Here is a 22,849-nt window from a genome sequence, read left to right as displayed (position 1 = left end):
GACGAGGAGTCGTCGAGTTTGTTTCCGAAAGCTAGAGGAATTACAAACCGCTGCCATAATCAGCTTCACACGAACATCATGAGCATGGCCGACCAATTCGTGAAAGCCTTGTATAAAATACCTCCCCCACAAGAAGGTGAAAACAATCTGGTCCGTTCATGCTTGTGATGTAGGCCGTACTCTTATTAACGTACGTGCACCATTCTTCAAGCTGCATGTGGCGTATACAAGCAAAAAACATGCAAAATATTTATTTATTTAAGCATCTGACGTTTGAAGAGTTAATGACAAATGGTGACACTTGTCAAATCAATACAACAGAGCATCATATCAAGTTCAATTCTGAAGACTCCCAAAGTGTGTATATATATATATAGATACACAGACACACGTTTAGAGGCTTGATAGCTCAAGGAAAGCCGGTCGGCACGCACCTGACCTTTCGTTCCGAGGAGCGGCGCTGCTGTTTCGTTCCTGAAAAGTCCTTCAATATGAACTCACGCCCTTTGGCTCCGGTGCATCGTTGCGTCTCACTACGTGCTTGAGGTAACACACAAGCCCTACCCGTGGGTTTTGGGTGCAATATGTTAAAAAGGGCCGTCGGTCGAGCTGTGCTGCTGAGATACTGCCGATTTGAAATTGCGTGCCGCACTTTGATGGTAAAGAAAAGGACGCTCCGATAACAAGTGCGGGACCTGTTGACCTCTTGGGGGTTTGAAGTGCTGCTGAGACTGAGAGTTGCGGGAAACCCACAGGGATCGTTGAATGCAAGACGAGACTCTGAAAAGGTGTTCAGAAAGAAAGCGACCAAGGTGTGGACGCTCAAACTAAGTGGGCGGAATCTTTAACGCCAATAGAAGTTGATGGCGAGCGGGCAAATTGTGAGCAGCATGGCGTGGTGATCCAAAAGAAAAAAAAATGGATGTTTTAGATGCGGACTTTGCTGATTGGCTGCATTTTGGTAGCTGCATGTACTGCCTTTGTTGCTACATCCGGTCAGTTTAAAAAAAAAATTAGTACAAAAGGAACCGATTGCACAAGTTGAGATGAAAGTAATGCGAGAGAGACTAGCCCGAGAGGCATCCTCGGCAACTTACCTGGGCCAGGATTGGGACTAGTGGGTGCTAATCGAATTAGAATGAAGGCGGTAATTGCTTTTCTGTGCATGCAGTCGCATGCAAACCGCGGCGACCCGACACGGCACAGTTACCCTTGCCGTGCTCGTGGGTTGGGAGGAGTAAAGGGAGGAGTGTTGCACTGGGCACTCTTTCTTTCCCAAAACCACTCCAAGTTCCCGCGTCTTTTAAAAGCCAACAGACGGGTACCGAATACAAGAGATCCTTTCAGGCGGTCGGCGGTCGGAGCACCCATGCCACGTCATGGTGGTACATCTGCATTGCGACCCGCACGCCTCCAGTCATGAGTCGAGCCACGAAGCGCGTCCAACAAAGCTGAATGGAACCCGGAGTAGATCCAGCTATATTGACGTAGGCCATAATACATCCCTTGCAGCCTCCCCACCCCGCTTCACCTCTCTCTGCACAGTAAACTGTCATTCTCACTCTCCCACATTAATATATTTCACGTTGCAAAACTTTTCACCGACATTTTGTTGGTATTGGCTCTACAAGTTTCCCCACACGAGGTCAGTGCCAAAATAATGCGGGCCATCCTGCAAGATTCCTTCAAACTCCCATTTTTTAAATACAAGATCGAGGCTCGTGTAAGAGCTAACATTGATCACAAAAAGACAAACTGACACACAAAACATAAAACATGATAAAGGGACGGGAGAACAAGATGGAGAGCAGGGACATCGGGAGATCTGTGGGAGGGAGATGGCTTGGGGGGAGGAGGCATGGGAAGGGGGGGGGGGGGGGTGTGGGAGAGGTAAAAATAAATAAATAAAGGATACTGCAAGGATTTCCAGGAAAGAAGTTGATATTTCAAAAAAGTGGATCTGGAGTGAATTAGCGGGGGTCGAAAAGATAAAGGTTTTGGATGGGGGACGACAAGAGATGGTGGTGAACAGCTGTTTTAAAGACCTGGAGGGAGGAGTGGGATTGAAGGGAGTGGGGGAGTTTGTTCCAGAGGTGGGAGTAAAGAGGAATGAAAGAGTGAAGGTGAGCAGAGAGTCTTGCTTTTGGCAGTTTAACCATAAGAGGGTTGCTGGCAGATTTTGTGCGACCTGTAGGAATACTTGGGGGATAGAGCTTTGTGAGCAAGGCCGGAGAGGAGTCGGTAGGAGACAGAAAGACCACCAACCTGCCTGCGGTGAGTAAGTGAAAGGCCCTCACAATCAGCTTCATCGTGGGAGATTCCAATGATTCTGAATGCTTTGGTTTCAACAGCGTGAAGCTGAGCTAGGTGTGAGGCAGGAGCACCGGACCAGAGGGGGGAGCAGTATTCCATTGAGTTGTGAATGAAAGCCTTGTATGTGGTGAGGAGCTCACGTGTGCCAAGGAAGGACGTCGCACGATGGAGGATGCCCAGTCGGCGACTGGCTTTGGAGGCCAGCTTAAATGAAAAGGCCAGCTTTGACCAGCTTTGGCCTTTGGAGGCCAGCTTCCCCTAAATGAAAGCGTATTTGTTTCCCAATCACTGGAGGATCGTTCTTGATCTGAGACTCCTCATCGGACAGACCATTCACCAGATGATACAAGTATGCATGGTCTCTCATCTGGCTCGTACCTCCACCACCCTCGCATACAACGAAGTACCATAGCGCTCAGTCGCCTGCAACCCGGCGATGCTGTCCGCCGCTCCGCACACAATTTCCAAAGGAGATAATTTATATTCATGGCCATCATATATAGCACACATCCGCAGCCCGCAGATGCCACACGGATGCTCAACTGGGCTTTGCAAAGGAAAATCGTAAATAAACAGGAGCAGCTTGAAGATTTCCGCCGTCACATGTCTGACTTTGCTTCGGAAGCAGCTACCTAGGCCAGAGTGCACTGTTTATCAACGAGGGAGAACTGGGGTACATGATGCACATGTTTCACAAAGATTCCTGCACTACTGAGTGGATGTGTGTGCCCGCTGTTGGCACACATGACGATGTTTCTGATCTTCTCCCGTATGCAGCCCAAGGCTACGGTGAAGCATCATTGGCTAAGGGAATGCCTCTGTGACGCCCCCTGTCTGTCCTAGCAGAAATTCGTTGATGGTGCAGGTGACAGCTCGCCTACTCTTCACGAAGGATGCCTTGGGGATATTTAACCTCCACCAACTCATTCCGGCAGACAAGACGCCCAGTTTGTCTCCATCCCAGGGACGGCACACAACTTGATGAATCTCGCTGCCTGCCAAACATCAGGATGACAGTTTCTATCTATGTCCAAGATTCAAACCTAGGCGAGACCACATATAAGAGGAGAGGTGTGCATACATTTTGGCCATCCTAACAGCTCAGTGTTTCTGATGAAGATGCACAATGACTGCGGAGGATGAAACCCATAATACTCGTATGACCACAAATCCATGAGTTGTGTGCAAAACCTGACAAGCATTTCAGATATCGCGGCTCATTCACTTCAATCGGCCTCCATGAGCACGTTATGGTGCATAACGATCAGCAAATGGGCAAGAATAGAAGATGAAAACGCCTCTCGCCATTTAGCACTGCACTACTTCAGTACATTCACGAAATGAAAAATATTTTCAAAAAACCTGGACGAAACAGGCGCCCTCATCCTCTGCACCAGACGTGCGCAACACTTCGTCCTATGTACGGCCATCCATCCCATCTGGAGCTGTCCTAGCACTGAGTGACCGACACAGCTCGTATTTCCCTGCTTGGTCCCGGAGCACGAGGCTGTAATGAGGAGCAGCGGGAGATAAGCAAGCAAGCAGCATCCACCTGACGAGCGCATCATATTCGCGTGATTCTGGAGGCATCAGAGATGACTCACATTTGAATTCCCTTGCGAGGTAATACGACAGAGTTCAACGGCTAGCCGAGCATCGCTTCTTAGTGATATGTGTGGCTCAGTGCGCCCTAAGCGGGATGGGGACTGCCTTCAATGCCCCCGCTCCTCCTTCCCACTCATGCATGAACTGCAGAGCTTCATCCCGGGAAATATAAGCTACAGGGTGAATATATATTGATAAGCACTCCATATACATGTTCTGTTTTAAGCCTGGTGTTGGCTTAGCGGTTAGGGTGCCGGCTTGGGATCCCAAGGATCCTGGGTTTGAATCCCGAGCGAACGTTGAATTAACGCCAGGGGGGTTGACTCAGCCTGTCATCCTTCCGAGGTCGGCAAATTGAGTACCAGTTCACTGGTAATTCCCTGTGTGTCGCAAGAGGCGACTAACAGGGTTGGGGGCAGGAAGAGCATCCGGTCATAAAACATTGCTTCAAAAAAAGGGGACCACAGTGCCCAAAAAAGGCCAACCCCCGCTCTGCGGGGAAAAATGGCCTCTAAAGGTGGTCATACATGTTCTGTTTTGTTCATTCCTTGAAGGATGCAAGTATAATTACAGTATCTTACAATGCCCTCTGCTATAACTGTCAGAAGAGGTTGTGACTTGCATTGTGCTCTCAGGCATATGATAACCTGTCGTGATCATGAATCAATCGCAACCATTGCAGGCGACTTTCCATCACTGACGACAATGGGCTATTCCTTTCTTCTGCATGCCACATCTCCCGAATGTGCTATTCACCAGCGTCTTCATTATTGCTACATATCGACCGTAGATGTTCAATCGCAGGAGGTAGAACACAATTTGCAAAAATGAACTGTACTAAAGGAACTGATTCGGGTGACGATCACCAACGACTGGGATGACTGTTGCGTGCTTTGCATCACCGAAAGGCTGCTTTGACGCTCCTTGTGCTGGAATTTTTAGACGTTGCATTCTCTTGTCCTTCTCATGTGTAGAAAATTAAAATTTCATATTTAATCAACTGTGATATAGAAGGAAGAGTGATATTACGAGGGAACAATTGCGGCTGAATCGGTTAATACTCGTATAATGCATTTGTTGGTGAGAGCAATGGTTGTGTCACACTGTTCGAGATATTTCTTGAGTGTTTGAAAATTGCTAGAGGATGTCTCAACTCCCTTTGGCGATTAGAGAAATCTATCTTGTCAAAGCCAAAAGCACTTGGGATTGTAGGTGATGCAGCGGACCAAACAATCTCTTAAATGAATTTTTACTTTACTTTATTTAATTTTATTTTTAAAATTCGATTGATGAACACTTTGTGATGATGGATATCTGATTCCTGCTATCATGGCTGCCTTTACAGCTTACAGTCTATACATTTAGAATGACTGGAATTAGTTTTTACCCCCACCCCGTCCCAATCGCTAACATATATATATATATACATATATATATTGTTGCGGATCGCGGACAGATGTTATATTGACCGAGCGGTGGTGTATTACCGCGTCCGAACAGTTACTCCCCGATTAGAACCCGATCCCGCCCGATTCCACTCGAACGTTGGCCGAATCGCGCTACGCTAAATCAATGAAGGAAAGGACACAACGGCTGGGTTAAATGAAACGACACAAGGGGGTACAGTTCTCAAGACCTCCGGAGGAGGATATAATTGGTGATGCAGAAAAGGGGTAGATTACAAGGTAAGAGGTAAAGCACAGAAAAGATGGGCACTTAGACACAGTCTTAGCTTATCCCCGACAGACCACAGACAAACGGAACAAGACTGACTTACACAGGGATTGATGGCAGGGAAGGACAGGCAGTCGATAGCACAAGGTGCACCTTGGCTCAGGGGCAGAATCAACACGGTCCGGTCCAGAGATGCGGGGAGGTATTGCAGTGCTCGGAGGTGGCGTCCTTCTCTCTCCAAGCTGAGGGCGCATCTGACGTCACCTCCCTCTTCCTGCGCATGCTCAGCGGGGAGTGACACGCCCTCGGCTCGTTGGCTCCGCCCCAGATGGAATCGGTCCGCCGCTTCTATTGGGTGCGGGGGGTTACCGGGCTCCGCCCTTGACGAGGAGCTGACAGCGAGCCCCTGCGTGGTAACCCCGTCGGAGCACATGTTCAATGGCGGCTAACCAAGCCGGCGTGAGGACGCACACTCCCCGCGCCGCCGCCGCTGTTGTTGTTGTTGTTGTTGTACCATGAGGAAGAGCTGCGGGGAGGTATTGGGAGGTCCTTAACTTTCTAACGGTGCCATACAATCACATTCTGGTGCAACGAAGAGTCAGAATTAATGGAAACGAGTCCTTAACTGACATAGACTAAGAATAACTAGCAAGATGTCCTATAGTTGTCTACGTGAGATGCGGTGGACCTGGATGCGACATTTAATGGGGGAAATAGGGGAAGGTCGGGTCTACAGAGTGTTGTTTACAGAAAATGGGACTAGGGAATGGGGGATTGGGGATAGTTGGGAAGTATTGGGGAAATAGGGGAATATTTACAAGCGGATATGGATGGAGGCCAATCTCATATCCGCAATAATATATATATATATATATATATATATATATATATATATATATAAAAGTATATCAGATTTTTATGCCTCCGCCGACAAAGTCGCCAGAGGCATTATGTTTTCGGGTTGTCCGTCTGTACGTTCTTATGGGCTAATCCTCGTTTTTCTCAGCAACCATATGTTCAATGGAGTCGAAACTTTCAGGGTAGGAGTGACACCCATGCAGAATGTTTTAATGATAAATGTGACGTCATAGGTCACGTGGTATGGCAGCCATCTTGGATTAAAAGCAAATAATTAAAATAATATTTCTCGGAAACCGCTGAATGGAAAAATTTGAAACTTGGCACATTGTCAAGTACTCCCAATGGGGAACAAAAGCATGATAATGATGACATAGGTGAAGTGGTATACCAGCCAAAAATGTTTTTCATCGAATTCCATATCCTAAAAATCTGAAATTGCATGCCCATGATCTATGACCCATTTGCATTGAAATGTTAAATTTATGACATCATAGGTCACATGGTTTGGCAGCCATATTGAATTAAAGGAAAATATTAAATAATTATATCTCTGAAACCGCTCACCCTATCGATGCAAAATTTTACAAATATCATCTAACAGCACTGTTGCACATAGTTTGAAAATTATGATGTCATAGGTCACGTGGTTTGGCAGCCATCTTGGATAGAAAAATGAACCTATCCGATCAACACTAAACTTTACAAATGTGATCCCCTACCCATACATATGCAGAGTGATGGCATCTACCCCATTGTGGGACTATGCCGAGGCATATTGGCGACACAGTCGCATTGTTCTAGTTCCATCTGTTTCTCTCTACCCGCCCCATGATTGCAAAGCTTGCCTGACTCCACTCACAATTGAAGCACAAAAAAAAAATCAAATCTTATGTCTGCCATTTTGGTCGCCACTTATAAAGCCTAGGGCCTGGTTGCATGCACTCCCTTAACCTCAAGGAAAAATTTACCTTGATGTCCACTGTGATTCCTTGGCTAAGGATATCCTTGAGGTTAAGGAAATCCTTGGGAGCCGTTGCTATGCCAGGCAACCAATCAGATTAGCAATAGAAAGAGGTGTCTGAAAGCAAGAATATGCAATTTTAAATGACACTTGTTATATGTTGCATGGGGACATGTGCTTCTGGATGAAGGAGGAATAAAAGTGATTCTTGCATAAAAAAAACATTCGATTCTCAATGGGCATTTTATTACCTCCACCACTAAAGGTGGGCGGAAGTAATGGCCCGGTTGCATAAAGCATCCTTAAGCAGAAATTTGAGGATTTACTTAAATATTTCCTTAAGGACATCCTCAAGTTGAGGATCATTGCATATACCAATATTCCTTAAGTTTTGCCTTAAAACCTTCCTTAAAGTTAAGGGAGCATCCCCACCATCCTTAACCACGAACCTTTGAGTTTCCAAATGATACTCTTGATGGAAATTGGCCACGAAGAGGACGATTATCGCAGCATGATGCCAGATGCTGAGAGAACAATACTTCTGTAATTTTCACTCTTTCATGACATCCAGAATATTTTACTTCTTGTTTCGTACTCATATTTCACTTTTATAATTCACACTTTCACCATTCTCAGAAAGTTTCCAAGCATTTAATGCACAGTTTAAAACATTTACATTTAAATTATGAACGTGAATCGAATGAATTTTACACAAGAATAATTGTATTCCTGCTTCATCTGGAAGCAATAATTGTTCCCCATGAAACATATAGCAAAGAAGCGTGTATGTAGCAATATAACAAGCGTCATTTAAAATCACGTGTTCATTATTGGTTCACGAGTTATCAAGTGACCACTATTTCCGTCATGTGTGTGTGTCTGTGTGTCTGTCTGTCCGCAGCATAACTACCCGATGATATCATCCGATCTTGATGAAACTTGGATGGGAGGTTGATATCATGATCTAGTTGTGTCCTGCCTAGAGTGGGCGTATCTGACAGGGGTTTCGATATTTCGTTAGGCCGATGTCATGTGTCTAGCCCCACGGAGCTCGATTTTTCATTTTTTTTATTATTTCTTTTCATTTTTTAAAATTTATTTGTTTATTATTTTATTTTATTTTTTTTCATTTCATTTTTCACCGAATTTTCGGTATTGTGTAGCAAACTAACCTCATAACTGATTATACATTATTTTCTATCTCATTTAAAGGGCAGTAACCTTCGTTTTGACATTTCCGGGCCTGGCCTATCCGGGCCTGTTTCGGTTACAGTCCGTCCTTCGTCATTGAATACCGCTCGCTCGTGAACCATCGTCGTCTCTTGACTTGTGTATTCTTGCGTTTGGACACCTCTTCCTACCTCTAATCTGATTGGTTGCCTGGCAGAGCAATGGATCCTAAGGATTTCCTTAACATTAAGGAAATCCTTAGCTAAGGGAAAAAAAAAATGCACCTTAAGGTAAGGCCTTAACCCATGAACTGTTGAGCCACGATCGTGGTCGACACGTATATGCAAATGAGTTTATATTGACATCAACCCAAAGAACGAATCATGACCTTTCTTACAATGTATAATACCCGGGTAACTTATGAAAGCTCCCTTCTAAATGGTAGAGAAAAGCCAATGACAAAAAAGCATTTCTGGCCTAATAACCAGTAATTCCAGCACTTTATGGGATACAGATTTTCTTAAATTTTTTGCAACCGGGCCATTTCTTGATCAGCCTCTAGCGTCGTGCTATGATAATGGTCCTCTTCATTCCCATGAACAGTGCCATTTGAAAACCCAAAGTTTCATGTTTAATGAAGGGTGGGAAGTCTCCCTTAAGTTTAAGGAAGTTTTTAAGGAAAAACTTAAGGAACATTCGTATGTGCATTGTGCATTCATTCTTAACTTAAGGATCCTTAAGGGAGAGTTAAGGAAATGCTAAAGTAGATCCTCAAATATTTCCTTAAGGAAGATTTATGCAACTGGGTCTAGGGTCTTAGGCTTTATGTATGTGGTGTACATTTTAAGGCTGATCAACACGTACGTCTTTCATTATTAAATAAAGGTATGTTTTGGGGAAGGAAGGATATGTTTTGATTGCGACCCATGCAGAGGAATTGAAGTGATGCATGTTCGGTTTAGGATAAATTGAGGTTTAGGATACTATACACCACTTAAAGAAAACTTTCGTACTTATGCAAAACACAAGTTAAAAAAATGGAAGTTTGTTTGATGTACTTTTGGTTTTCGCATGAATTTTCAAGTTTGAATAGTGTGTAAATACAGGATTTATAAACCACCGGTATTTTACATGTATATGTACGTGAGACTCACATATTATGGGGAATAAATAACAATACGTGGCATATTGGAGGCAACGGAAGCTGGTTTTATTTTTTTTAAATTTTTTAAATTTATATTAAACTTTGTAAAAACGCTATGCAAGAGATTGACGGGGGAAGGTGGGAGTGGAAGGGGGAAGAGGTTGAGGAGTTCTGGTGGAGTGGGGTTGAAGGCTTTTAGTGGGGAGGAGATTGAAGCCTTTGGGTTGGGACAGGGGAGTTGAGGACTTGAAGTTTGTGATGGGGTCTGGTGGGGTGGAGGAATTGAAGACTTGACGTCGCATTTTACATTGTGTGGATGTTGTGTGCATCCCTGCTAGTATTCCCTAAAAAAGATCCCCAAAAAAGATCCCATAGGGCAAAATAATTCATTTAATCTAAAGACAGAATATTGTGTTTGAATCATCCCTGAGCAGAATCGCATTATCCAATTTTGATATACTAGGGCATGCCCGTACTATATATATATCTAAAATTATATCCCCCCCCTCTATTTACATGAAATGGCTTGGTCCATTCGCAAAGCCAAAGCGAACGGCTTGCGAGTACGGTGACAATCCCCCCCCTCTATTTACATGAAATGGTTTGGTCCATTCGCAAAGCCAAAGCGAACGGCTTGCGAGTACGGTGACAATCCCCCCCCCTCTATTTACATGAAATGGTTTGGTCCAAAGCGAACGGCTTGTGGAGTTTGGTAAAGAAATCGCCATAGCTCGGTAACTACTTCTCCGATTAATATGAAACCTTGAAAAGGCACATCCTCGGGTCCCCAGCAATATACCTGGCAAGTTTCAAGTATATCGGACCCGTGGTTGTCGAGAAACAGCGGTCACAGACAAACGACACACACACATACACACACACACACACATACACACACACATACACACAGAGATTACTGGAATTATAGATAGACTAGGGCATGCCCGTACTATATATATATCTAAAATTATATCCCCCCCCTCTATTTACATGAAATGGTTTGATCCATTCGCAAAGCCAAAGCGAACGGCTTGCGAGTACGGTGACAACCCCCCCCCCTCTATTTACATGAAATGGTTTGGTCCAAAGTGAACGGCTTGCGGAGTTTGGTAAATAAATCGCCATAGCTCGGTAACTACTTCTCCGATTAATATGAAACCTTGAAAAGGCACATCCTCGGGTCCCCAGCAATATACCTGGCAAGTTTCAAGTATATCGGACCCGTGGTTGTCGAGAAACAGCGGTCACAGACAAACGACACACACACATACACACACACATACACACACACATACACACACACACACAGAGATTACTGGAATTATAGATAGACTAGGGCATGCCCGTACTATATATATATCTAAAATTATATCCCCCCCCCCTCTATTTACATGAAATGGTTTGGTCCAAAGCGAACGGCTTGCGAGTACGGTGACAATCCCCCCCCTCTATTTACATGAAATGGTTTGGTGCAAAGCGAACGGCTTGCGAGTACGGTGACAATCCCCCCCCCCCTCTATTTACATGAAATGGTTTGGTCCAAAGCGAACGGCTTGCGGAGTTTGGTAAAGAAATCGCCATAGCGTGCACAAACGCGCAGGAAAGCGAAAGAATCGCAAAGTAGTTTTAATTAGTTTTAAAACATAGTTTAACGCCAACATAGTTTGCCAACGTGAAATAAATGAATACGCTCTCAAATGTGCCGTCCGAGGCAGAGTCTGTTCGCCACGTTCGGCACACGTGATAGCTTGCTGCTCTCTGATTGGTTGAATCGTTTTTTGGACATAGCTCGCTAACTACTTGTCCGATTAATATGAAACCTTGAAAAGGCACATCCTCGGGTCCCCAGCAATATACCTGGCAAGTTTAACGTATATCGGACCCGTGGTTGTCGAGAAACAGCGGTCACAGACATACATACATACATACATACATACATACATACATACATACATACATACACACAGAGATTAGTGGAATTATAGATAGATGACAATGCATTGCAGTGCAACAAAATGGTAAAAAACAACAGATTGCAAAACAGTACAAACAAAAGACAGTAAAAGTTTCGAATTGAAAAAGCTGGACTTGCAAGTTGGTAGAGCCGACATTTCCGTGAGAATCCACTCACCTTGGTCACCGGAGATATTGACATAAAGAAGAAGCTTGCAAATAGCCATCTGACCTCAACCGTTGGTATAGGATGAATTGTTCTGTTGACCCCGCAATATGGGCATCCCGTGGTGATCGTGGGAGAGATGGTATAGCCTTGTCCCACATCCATGACAAATTAAATCAGAAACCACCCCTTTTGTTGAGAGATTGTGATTGTTACATCTGCCACCGAAGGTGGATGGAGGTTATATTTTCACTCGCCTGTCTGTTTGTCTGTGAAAAAGATATCTCAATAGGTTGTGGACGGATTTGGACGAAACTTGGTGGACACGTTGGGTGTGTGACAAGGACGAATCGATTCCATTTTGGTGGAGATCTGAAGATTTATTCGGATACGAGAATTATTTAACGTTAAAGTGATTCTTTACCATTAAGAGATCGGGCGGAAAGCGATATACATAATGATATTTTTAAAAGTTGTGGACGAGTTATGACTAAACTAGGTGGACGAATTGGTTAGATGACAAGAACAAGCCGATTAGATTTTGGTTGAGGTCCAAATCCAAATCCGGCCTCTCGGTGGGATACAAAACGTAAACTGTTCAGCCTGGCAGAGGTATGTAGACCTACAGGTAGACCTACAGGTAGCTCTTGCCACTGTTGATGTCAAAGTGCACGAGTCTACCATTAGAAAGAGGCTGCATTCCACAATACCACAATACCACCTATTATTTACCTGTTGATTTTTGTCTTTTTGCACTTGTTTTTTGTACTCTGTCAAAGCGTCTTTGGGCTTCTTGAAAAGCGCTATATAAATAAATGTATTATTATGTGCTCTACCAAGTGCCGTTCTAGTTCCTAAATGGATTCCTTTACATCACGAGCAAACCACTTCTTTCCTCTGCCTAAGATGACCACTTCACTGTTATCAAAGCTGTGATCATGCAGGTTCAAGTGCGTATATACAGCAGAGTTAAGTCTATTCGTAAGCTGGGCGGCAAAGTTGGTTTTTATGGGCTTTAAGAGTTTTCCGAGTTTCTCCTATTACTAGAGTAGCTCATGGTGGTGTTGTATGCAATTGTATGTCCAGAGCTAAACTCTTCAGGAATCCACTAATTGACGGTCCAGGAACAATATTTGGTTGGCAACACATTTCCCATTGCGGCCGAAATGGGTGAAATGACCACGCCCTTTTTGCACGAAGTACTACCATCCGCCGCGACTGTATCTCCAGAACCGTTGGACATAGGAGGTTGACTGACCACTCAAAATGTGCGGAATGGCCACATTATGGGGGGTCAGTAATACATTGTCATATCCAAAAGTCAATCGTTTTTAAGATAATTACCAAAAACCGATTTCAGCATGTTACGCACCACAATTATACAATACCACCAAGGCCACAACATATGTATGACACTTTATCATATTGTCCCTGTTGTACCTTTTGCATATTGTTCCTATTTTGGAATTTAATTATTTGGATTTCTACACTTTTTGGCTTTACTACAGCCACAAAACGTCACACAATTTATGTTCCTTTCTCTGCAAGTGCACGTTTTGGTACTCATACATGATGTTGGGCATTTGCATGGAGGGGGCAGGTCATCGGGCCTGCACGATACTGGCAGTATCACTGGTGTTATGCCAACATCCGTTGCTTCATACCCATACTGGAGTGGATCTGGTTTGGTGACTGCAGGAGTTGGGGCTTGCAACCACATCTTACACTGCAGATATGCTCGCTTTATGTGTTCTTGTATCGTTGATGAACAGCACACAAGCTGGTTGAAGTCCAGTTCTTTCTTGGAGTTGTGGTACTGCTCCCATCGATATTCATCGAAAGTGGAACAGTCGGTCTTCTTTAACCCAGAAACAAGGAACTTTTCAGCATTGCTTGTCATCTGTGGTGACAGTTCTTCTACACCAAACCCTTCCAGTAGGGAGAGATCCATGGATGCTTTCAGGCCAGACAGCTTTGGACCCACCTTGCTGGTATTGTCGCAACCGCTGAGAGCATGAATGGCTGGGAGACACGACACCAAACCGTTGTCCAGTTGATCAACCAACAGGTGGACTGGTACAGTTTTCTTTGTTTTCCGGTTACCAAGCTTCACGTACAGCTTTTGTAGTTGCCAGGTTTTGTTGAAGTGGAAGATGAGGTTGATAAAGACATCTGTGTCAGGTGAGTCAACCAAGACTGATTGAATCCTGTGTTTCACAACACCATCATTAATATGGAACATGATTCTGTCGTCGGCTTCTTCTTGGTTGCTTGAGAGCTCTGCGATCTGTGTTTCAGTGCCAGCTAACAGTTTCCTGCATTCACCCCCATATACTCCTCCAAAGAAGATCTCCTTGTCCGACTCGACATTCTGCAGCATCCACTTGAAGACATACTCCTGCAACCGAACTTTGTTCAACATTGAGCTCCAGAACATAGCAAGATCGACAGGGAGTTTCTGATTGTCAGACCTAATGGTGATAGTGATTTGTTCTGAAGAACTTCTCTGTGCCCGTTCCATTTGCTTGATTGATGCTTTTAGATAAACATAAAATATAATGTCTATTCTTGTGGACTTGGAGCCTGTAGCAAGAATGCTGTTGGAAACACTCTCAGCCAATTCCCCGAATGTGTGAAGGCCCATCTTTTTCATCGCTAGTTTACGCACAAGTGCCATGAAGTCCACTATTGTCATCTGAGCGTCACTCTTTACATTCCTCATCTCCTGTGGAAGTTGACTGACAAGTTCCCTGGTTAAGGAGGCTTTATCGGGCTTCTTCAATTTGATGCCATCTTTACATTCAGTGGTGAGGAACTGGGATGTGCTGGTCAATTCATACTTCAGGAGTTCTAGCATGCTGTACCCTCTTTCTCTAGCATAGTCAATGTACCTAATCGTTTCTGCAGCATCCTTTTTCGCCATCGATTTCTTCGCTGTACGTTTCACGAAAACAGTCTTGCGGTTGGTAGGGATTGTATCATGTAGGTGCTTCTCCTTATCCTGAAATCTGGTCTCAACAAACTCTTGATAACTCTTCTCACCAATTTCAGGCATTTAAGTAATCCATCAACAACCTCCTGGGGTATGTCAGCTTCAGTAGAGATGTTCTGAAGTCTGATTCCAGCACCGAACGGATTGTTGATGGATTTTATGTAATCCAGAAGCGTCTTCGCACGATCATGGCCAATCTTCGTAGAATTTGGATTGAACTCATGGTGTAGGCTCAGTTCACTGTCATCTTTGTCTCCCAAGTTACACCATTCCAGCAGCTGTGCCACATGAAGATCTTTCTCATGCTTTAGGAGATTCCATAAGGCTACTGCTTCTTTCTGTCTAGTCATCCCAATGATACCTCCAGCAACCTTGGCGGGTTTATTGTAACACTTCTCGAGTGCCATGTCAAATCCTACTGCACTGCCTTGTCGGAGAGTGTGGTACATCACCCATCCACCATCTGTAAAGCATCGGTAGATACCCGGGAACTTCCTTTGTATGTCCAGGCAATCTTCAAGGAACAGCGTACCCCATCTGCAATAGTTTGTCTGGCCAAACCCGAAGAACAAAGGCATGCACCTCCGCACAGCTGAAACGAAAAGATGCCAATCGCCTTGCCGAATAGAGTGTGTCAGATCTCTCAGGATAGGATACAGCTCATCCAGAAACAAGCTCCAGTACCTCACATTCTCAGTACAGGCCGTTTCTTTCCATTCTGTGAAAGACTTCTTCAAGTCTACGTGTAAGATCTTGCTTTCTTCCCAAATCTCTCTGAACTTTGCACGGTCAACATCTAAAGCCTGCTGCATCTTAGTTTCCATGGTCTCTATTTGCTGGTCTAATTCACAACTAGTACTGTCCTGGTGAGCTTGAAACTGCTCAAACATAAGAACTGTCATCACCTCTGATACAAGACTCATTGCCTCCTTGCCTTTGCAATAGTGACCTCCAGTCATGACACAAGCTTGCCAAAGGCTTCAGTCTCAATCAAAGCCAGATCAATACCGATACAGCCTAAAAACTTCCCAAGGCAAGCGATGACGATCTTCTCCATGTGAAAAGGTCCCATTCCAAGGAATATGTTACCAAACTGATCTGGCTTCAACAGCTGGATTTCCTTGGTGATTGCATACACCCCTTCATCAGACCACAATGCCCCTGACACGGCATTCTTTTGTTTCAAGACATCCTGAAAGTTAATCATGGATGTAAATATTCTGTCCATTTCGGTTGCGACATATGGAAGGATGGGTACAAATGACTTCTTTGTAACATCAAACTTCAGTGGATCCTGGAGTGCACTCATTGTTGCTGTGAAGCTAGGAAAAGAGCCCTCCTCGCGATCTGTGTAATTTTGTCTTGCCATGCACCAAAGGAAATAATCATCATCAACACTGTGCTTTCGATTATCGTTGTATGGTGTAGTTGAAAATGTCTCCGGTATATCACCAGTGCCTTTGACAAGGTGTGACTTCTCAATGACCTGGCATGGCAGCACATCAGCAAACTTTCTCTTTCCTAGTGGTGTTGAGCAGCTTGTCATCTGAATGTCCTCAGAATAACTATCTCTCGGTTGGTTCTGAAATATGACTAGAACAGTGTCATGACTGGAATCTTTTCCTGAAACTGTGTTCTCTGTATGGTCAAAATTGTCCATTGCGCCTTGGACAACATGCCATTCAGAGATCATTGACGACACAGGACATCTGTTGCGTAGGGTATCCTCCACCATCTTTTGGGCCACCGAAGTGTTGATCCTCTTCATTGAATCATAGCTGATGGCTAAGTTCAACCTATTCATGATGTCAATCAGCTGTCTTGATCTTGACAGGTTGTGGACACTTTGTGTCAAGCTACAGTGAAATGGAGTTTTACTTCTTCCAGAACTTAACCAATAATGCATAAACTGAAACAGCGTGTCAAAGTTCAGGAGCCATTCATCTGTGTTGGTGTTGCTGGTGTTTGGGAACATGTACTTCATGAACTGCATCCACTGTTGGGGGCGGTGTGATCTGTAGCGGTCCATTGAAAGTTTAACATCCTCACTTGTGCAGTACGTTGCATCCAGACCAAACTCGTAATTCTTGCATTCATGGAGTAGCTCCAGTGCACACTTCTGTGGGCCTGACTTCTCAGATGATCGCAGGGTCTCTATGACGTTACCCTGCAGGAGAGAGCTAGAATAAACCATCTGTGATTTTTGTCTGTCATCCGGATAAGTGAAGCAGATTGTGTCCCGGAAGTACTTGATCAGAAGAACCTTGGTCCGTCTGTTATCTATTTGCTGATCTGTCTCCAAGTTAGCATTGACGAGATCACGAATGTGGGTAACACTGTAGCTGCTAGTTTTGAAATCGAGACTATCAAACACACTTTTGCCGTTTAAGTCAATTGTGGCTGCCTGGTTTGATTGCTCGATATTTTCAAACAATGCATCAACTTGTCTTTTATACTTCAGCAAGTACTGTCGCAAGCAGTTCCCATGATAGAAGATATCTGCAGCAAACACATCACCAGCTGTATCCAGAAAAACACATCTTGTCTTAACTTCATCCTTATAAAAGTTTAAAGCATCTACGAACAATGCTGCTCAGTCAGACTCCGAGATGCGATACAACACCCGATTCCTATCACCACTACTCTCTCTTGCTCTGTCACAGATTACACACTTCCTTTCTACGGCTTTGCTACTGGAACTAGTACTCTTCTTCCGTCTTTTGGGGACCTCATATCTGTCACTGCTTTCTCCCTCTTCAACCTCCATTTGAACAAGTTATGGCTCACTATTAGTTTTCATTGATCTCTTCGACTTCAGAATGTAAGTGGAATAACAGGCTTTCGGCTTTTGATGGTACTTGAATGTGTTGCTGCACATGTTTATTCTTGAGATGATGAAAGAATCATCCAATTGTTCTGCTGCCATCCGGATTTTGGCACGACCATCATCAGTTCCTGAAAAAAAGTTTCAGCATGAGTAAAATCTATATGGCCAACTGCTCTTGTAGCAGTTCATGTTATACATACAATTCACATAAAACTTGTAACTATATAATAAAAATGGAGATTATGGTAAAATTTACCTGTTAACGTTTTCCCTGATGCAGTGTTGCATATAACGCATGCAGTCCCATCATAAACTCCTTCGGCTGCTGACCTTGAGAACACTACAGTTTCCTGTAAAAAAGATTTTTTGCATAATTTCTGATGATAGAACAAATATTGTTTCAGATGGATTGTGAAGCAATGTGCATAATACAACTATTTCTTAAAAACTTACCATGTTTTAGTCACAGCAAGCAGGGATCGAAAGTAGAATTACTTGCCATCAGAGAACACTTCAACGCCTACTGAAACAAAAAATAAACATCTAAATTAGGGTTCATTGTAGTTTTTTATGCAGATTGTTGCTAGACTTTTCTATTCAGGAATCAAGTAATTGAACAATAGGAACAGGAACAATAGGAATAATTGTGGTGCGTAACATGCTGAAATCTGTTTTTGGTAATTATCTTAAAAACCATTGACTTTTGGATATGACAATGTATTACTGACCCCCCATAATGTGGCCATTCCGCACATTTTGAGTGGTCAGGCAACCTCCTATGTCCAACGGTTCTGGAGATAGTCGCGGCGGATGGTAGTACTTCGCACAAAAAGGGCGTGTCATTTCACCCATTTCACCCGCAATGGGAAATGTGTTACCAACCAAATATTGTTCCTGGACCTTCAATTATTGGATTCCTGAAGAGTTTAGCTCTGGACATACAATTGCATACAACACCACCATCAGCTACTAGAGGATATGTTCATGCTATGACCACTAAACTGAGTTCATGATGGGTCTCCCACATCTGATGCCGTACACCAAGAAGCGTTTCCTATCCTTCCAGATCTTGTCCTTGACTAACTGTACCTGCAGAATTCTGTGTGGTTTATATGATGCAACAATGTCAAACTTGGAGAAGGATCTTCTCACTTTCTTAGACAGCCCAGCCACATACGGAATGGTCACTCATCATGTTTTCTTGATCCGTGTCCAGTTGTTGTTCACTGGAAACCGGAAATTTACCAAATTTACTGAGAGCGCTCCTGATGTTCTCCGTCTCACATAATTTCCCCTCCTGTGTGGTCGGACTATTGTCTGCCCGACAGAAAAGAGTGCAAATGACAGATGATTTATGGATCATTGGGTGGTGTGAATCAAACTGCAAATAGTCGCTGTTATGTGTGGATTCTGGTAAACCTCAAAATCCATGCGGCCGTAACACCATCCCTCCCCTTACCAGACTCGGCCCGAATCTGCCAACGCTCGTGTGCACACTAACAGGTGTACATCCCTCTAAGGCAGTTTACCTACAGATCACTGAGTGTGACATTTACATTTACCAATACACTACATTACCAAAAGTATGTGGACACCCGAACATCACACATCTCATTCCAAAATCATGGGCATCATTATGGAGTTGGTCCCCCCTTTGCTGCTATAACAGCCTCCACTCTTCTGGGAAGGCTTTCCACGAGATGTTGGAACATTGCTGCGGCAATTTGCTTCCATTCAGCCGCAAGAGCATTCGTGAGGTCGGGCACTGATGTTGGGCGATTAGGCCTGGCTCGCAGTCGGTGTTCCAATTTATCACAAGGGTGTTTGATGGGGTTGAGGTCAAGGCTCTGTGCAGGCCAGTCAAGTTCTTCCACACCGATCTCGACAAACCATTTCTGTATGGACTTCGCTTTGTGCATGGGGCATTTGTGCACGGCACAGTGGACTTTTACTGTGTAGAGTATGAGTTTGCCTTCTCACGTGCATGTGGGAAGACGAACGGTGCTCGTGTGGATTATCTCATGTCGCGAACGGTGCTTGTGTCGCGATCAGATCTCCAAGAACAAGAGTCATGTCTCTTCCAGGCACTCTGTCAATTTCACCCAACAGAAAGTCAAATAAGTCCACAGAGTCCTCCGGATGAGCCGCAGTTGTTCCACACATGCAAAACACATGTTCCTTTCTTGGTGTTAGTTTAACGTCAATACGAAGAACTTGATGACAATGTCTGACAAATCAAATGTTGGTGCAGACGACGACTGACCAGGACTCGAACACCATCGTGTCTTCAAGGATTAGCAGAGGTATAGAGCAGGGTCTGTCCTTGACCAATGTTTTGTTGTTGCAGACCTTCCATTGCAACGATCGATAATTCTTGAACCATGAGGACTAAAGTCAGATTGTTGGTGAGATGTGCAGCCATTCCGCATCTCCAGTGCACATTCAGTGTGTGGCAATTAAGGGTACCAATATGTAATGGTATCTGGCACAGATGGGACTCTAGGAATTTCAAGGTCCATGGTGCCACCCGGAAGATCCTTTTTGGACAGGCTGCTTTTGGTTTTCTCGCACCGTCGGCGTTTCCCTTTCTCTTGGTCTCTCAGGTTCCTCTCCCTTCTCCACTCCTTCTGCCTTGAAATGCTTCTACCACCACGACTTGTCCTGCTGATTTCAGCAGCTGCATCATCCAAGGTGAGAGGCACTCCGGGTTGTCCATGGTGGGCAGAAATCCGCACCAGGAGGAATCGACATCATATTTTTACGAACTTGCAAAAATACACCACCCTTTTAAGACCCTAAATCAAACTATATATTCATCTATAGAGGTCAAATCTAGATATGGACCCACCCAAGTCCAGCATTTATTATAAGAAAATTTTAAAAGTTTTTGCCTATGATTTTGAAAATGATCAACGATCGTTTAGGAAAAAAATGAGTAAACGCCATTGGCATGTGTTTCTGCAGGATTACGGCACAGGAAGGGACAGAGGATGAAGGATAAAAGCAATAAATCACCTTATTTATTCAATCAACTGTTGATTAATACTTGGTTCCTTTGAAAAATGATAACTTCTGCAGGTATGACTGACTGGTGGTTACAATCTAGAACAGCATTTCCCAACCTGGGGGAAATTTCCCCCTGGGGGGAAATTTTAGGATTCCAGGGGGTTATTCCAAGGGAAATACAATAATAAAAATTTATATACAATAATTTTTTAAAATAAAATTTATATGTGTGAGTGTATATGTGTCTCTCTGGGTGTGTAGGTTTGTATGTATGTGTAGGAGTGTGTGGGTGTGTGTGTGTTGCTATATTTTTATGTTATTCATTATGTTATTTATGTTATTAAGCGAATAAATTTTGTGTTTTGGCTACTTTTTTCCTTGTGTGTATATATATATATATATATATATATATATATACTAGCAGAAGTACCCGGCATTGCCGGGCGGGGGAAGGGAGGGGAACGGGGGGGGGGGGGTGAGCGAGCCCCTTGGCAAAGCGAGCGATTTTTTTTTTTTCATAGCGTCATAGCGATTTTTTTTTCATAGCGTCATATCGTTCATAGCGTCATAGCGATTTTTTTTTTTCATAGTGGTCATAGCGTCATAGCGTTTCATAGCGTCATAGCGATTTTTTTTTTTCATAGTGTCATATCGTTCATAGCGTCATATCGTTCATAGCGTCATAGCGTTCATAGCGTCATCACGTGATCGCTCTGAGCGAATCAGCGCCCACCTGCTCTGATTCCGTTGATTCCGTGCGCTGAAATGCGCTGAGGTAAATATGAATAAAAAATATGGATCGTCAAATATTTTGAGTTCGGCCATGTTCGTCCCACGCTCAATGGCCATGTCTATGTCAAATATCAAGCACGTAAGCCTCTCCGTTTAGGAGTCTATCGGTAACATTACACACACACACACACACACACACAAACTGTGTTTTATATATATATATATATATATATATATATATATATATATATATATATATTTATATATATATATATATATATATATATATATATATATATATATATATATATATATATATGGAGGGGGGGGAGGGGTGGGGGGAAATCCAGACGGTTGAACTGGTTGAAGGGGGAAACGACAGAAAAAAGATTTGGAACCACTGATCTAGAATCTAGATTCTAGAAGGAAATGCTGTACCACCTTCACAAAGTTATGGTGGCCATATTCTACGGGAATGTAAAACCAGGCCACCTGTAAAACCAGGTCAATGTGACATCATTGCTTCCGTGCATTTTTGTGGTGAATGAATTTTTAAATACGAAAATTATTTTTTACCTGCAACATGTTACAGGTCTACAAGAGCTTCGCGTTGCTGCTGCTGCTGTTGTTGGTGGTGTTGTTGTTGTTGGTGATGGTGTTGTTGTATAGCCCCAGACAGTTCTCTCGAACAAGCCCATGGCATGGAGACAGCCGATCAGTCTCGCAAGAGTGACCCAGAAGATCCCCCATATCCGGGATGGTGTACCCCCACCTTCACAAAGTCATGGCCGACAGAGAGAGACAGAGACAGAGAGTGTGAGTGCCTCGGTTTGTTGCGTCAGATTTGCTTTGGCTTTGTTAGAGCCAAAGTGTTATTGACGATGAGGGACCCTGAAAAATCTATTGATTTGTTTAATAATAATCTATTAATATGTTGGTTTAATCAAGCACAGTATGTCAGAACGCATGGTAATTAAGCATTGCATTACGCAAATTACGAAAGAAAAAAAAAGTCACGTAATTTTTGAACGGCCCCATATTGGGTTTAAGCAATCCGGGACCATGTGATGAATAAGCTCATTCTGATATAACTGTGGCGGAGGCTGACATGGATAAGAGGTGTCAGGTTAATATTTTAATAGCATCCTAAATGTGTTTCCCAATCGTGCTGTTCATCTTTTAAGAGTGTATGAAATGTTAGTTTCTCAATCGCCCGTTGATGGATTTTGTCGCAGGTTCTGACCACAGTGAGGTCATTCGTATTCATTTATTGTTGTTATGAAAACATTTGAGAATAAAAGGTATGCCTTTTAAATGCTTATGACTTTACTCCATGGTGTTTTTTCAACAGATAATTTTGTACACATTTGAATGGGTGGCTATTTTTTTTCCCATGCCATCCCTACAAAAGGATTACCATCGTGCTGTACTCCATGAAAAAAGAG

The 22,849-nt window shown here is 43.6% G+C and overlaps 1 protein-coding gene across 1 annotated transcript in view; it reads left to right on the top strand.

Annotated features, from left to right (window-relative positions):
• Positions 1 to 22,722, top strand: part of LOC144894177 (uncharacterized) — a 26,516-nt gene extending 3,794 nt beyond the window's left edge. Inside the window, exon 4 of the mRNA XM_078786263.1 lies at positions 21,997 to 22,722. Coding sequence (XP_078642389.1) covers positions 21,997 to 22,057 — 61 coding nt within the window. The 3' untranslated portion in view covers positions 22,058 to 22,722. The remainder of the gene's footprint in view (positions 1 to 21,996) is intronic.
• The last annotated feature ends 127 nt before the right edge of the window (positions 22,723 to 22,849 follow it).

The sequence above is a fragment of the Myxine glutinosa genome, chromosome 11, assembly GCF_964187855.1.
Source record: "Myxine glutinosa chromosome 11, kmMyxGlut1.1, whole genome shotgun sequence".
Classification (NCBI taxonomy): domain Eukaryota; kingdom Metazoa; phylum Chordata; class Myxini; order Myxiniformes; family Myxinidae; genus Myxine; species Myxine glutinosa.
Note: the sequence above shows the minus strand (reverse complement) of the source record. Positions and strands in the feature narration are given on the sequence as shown.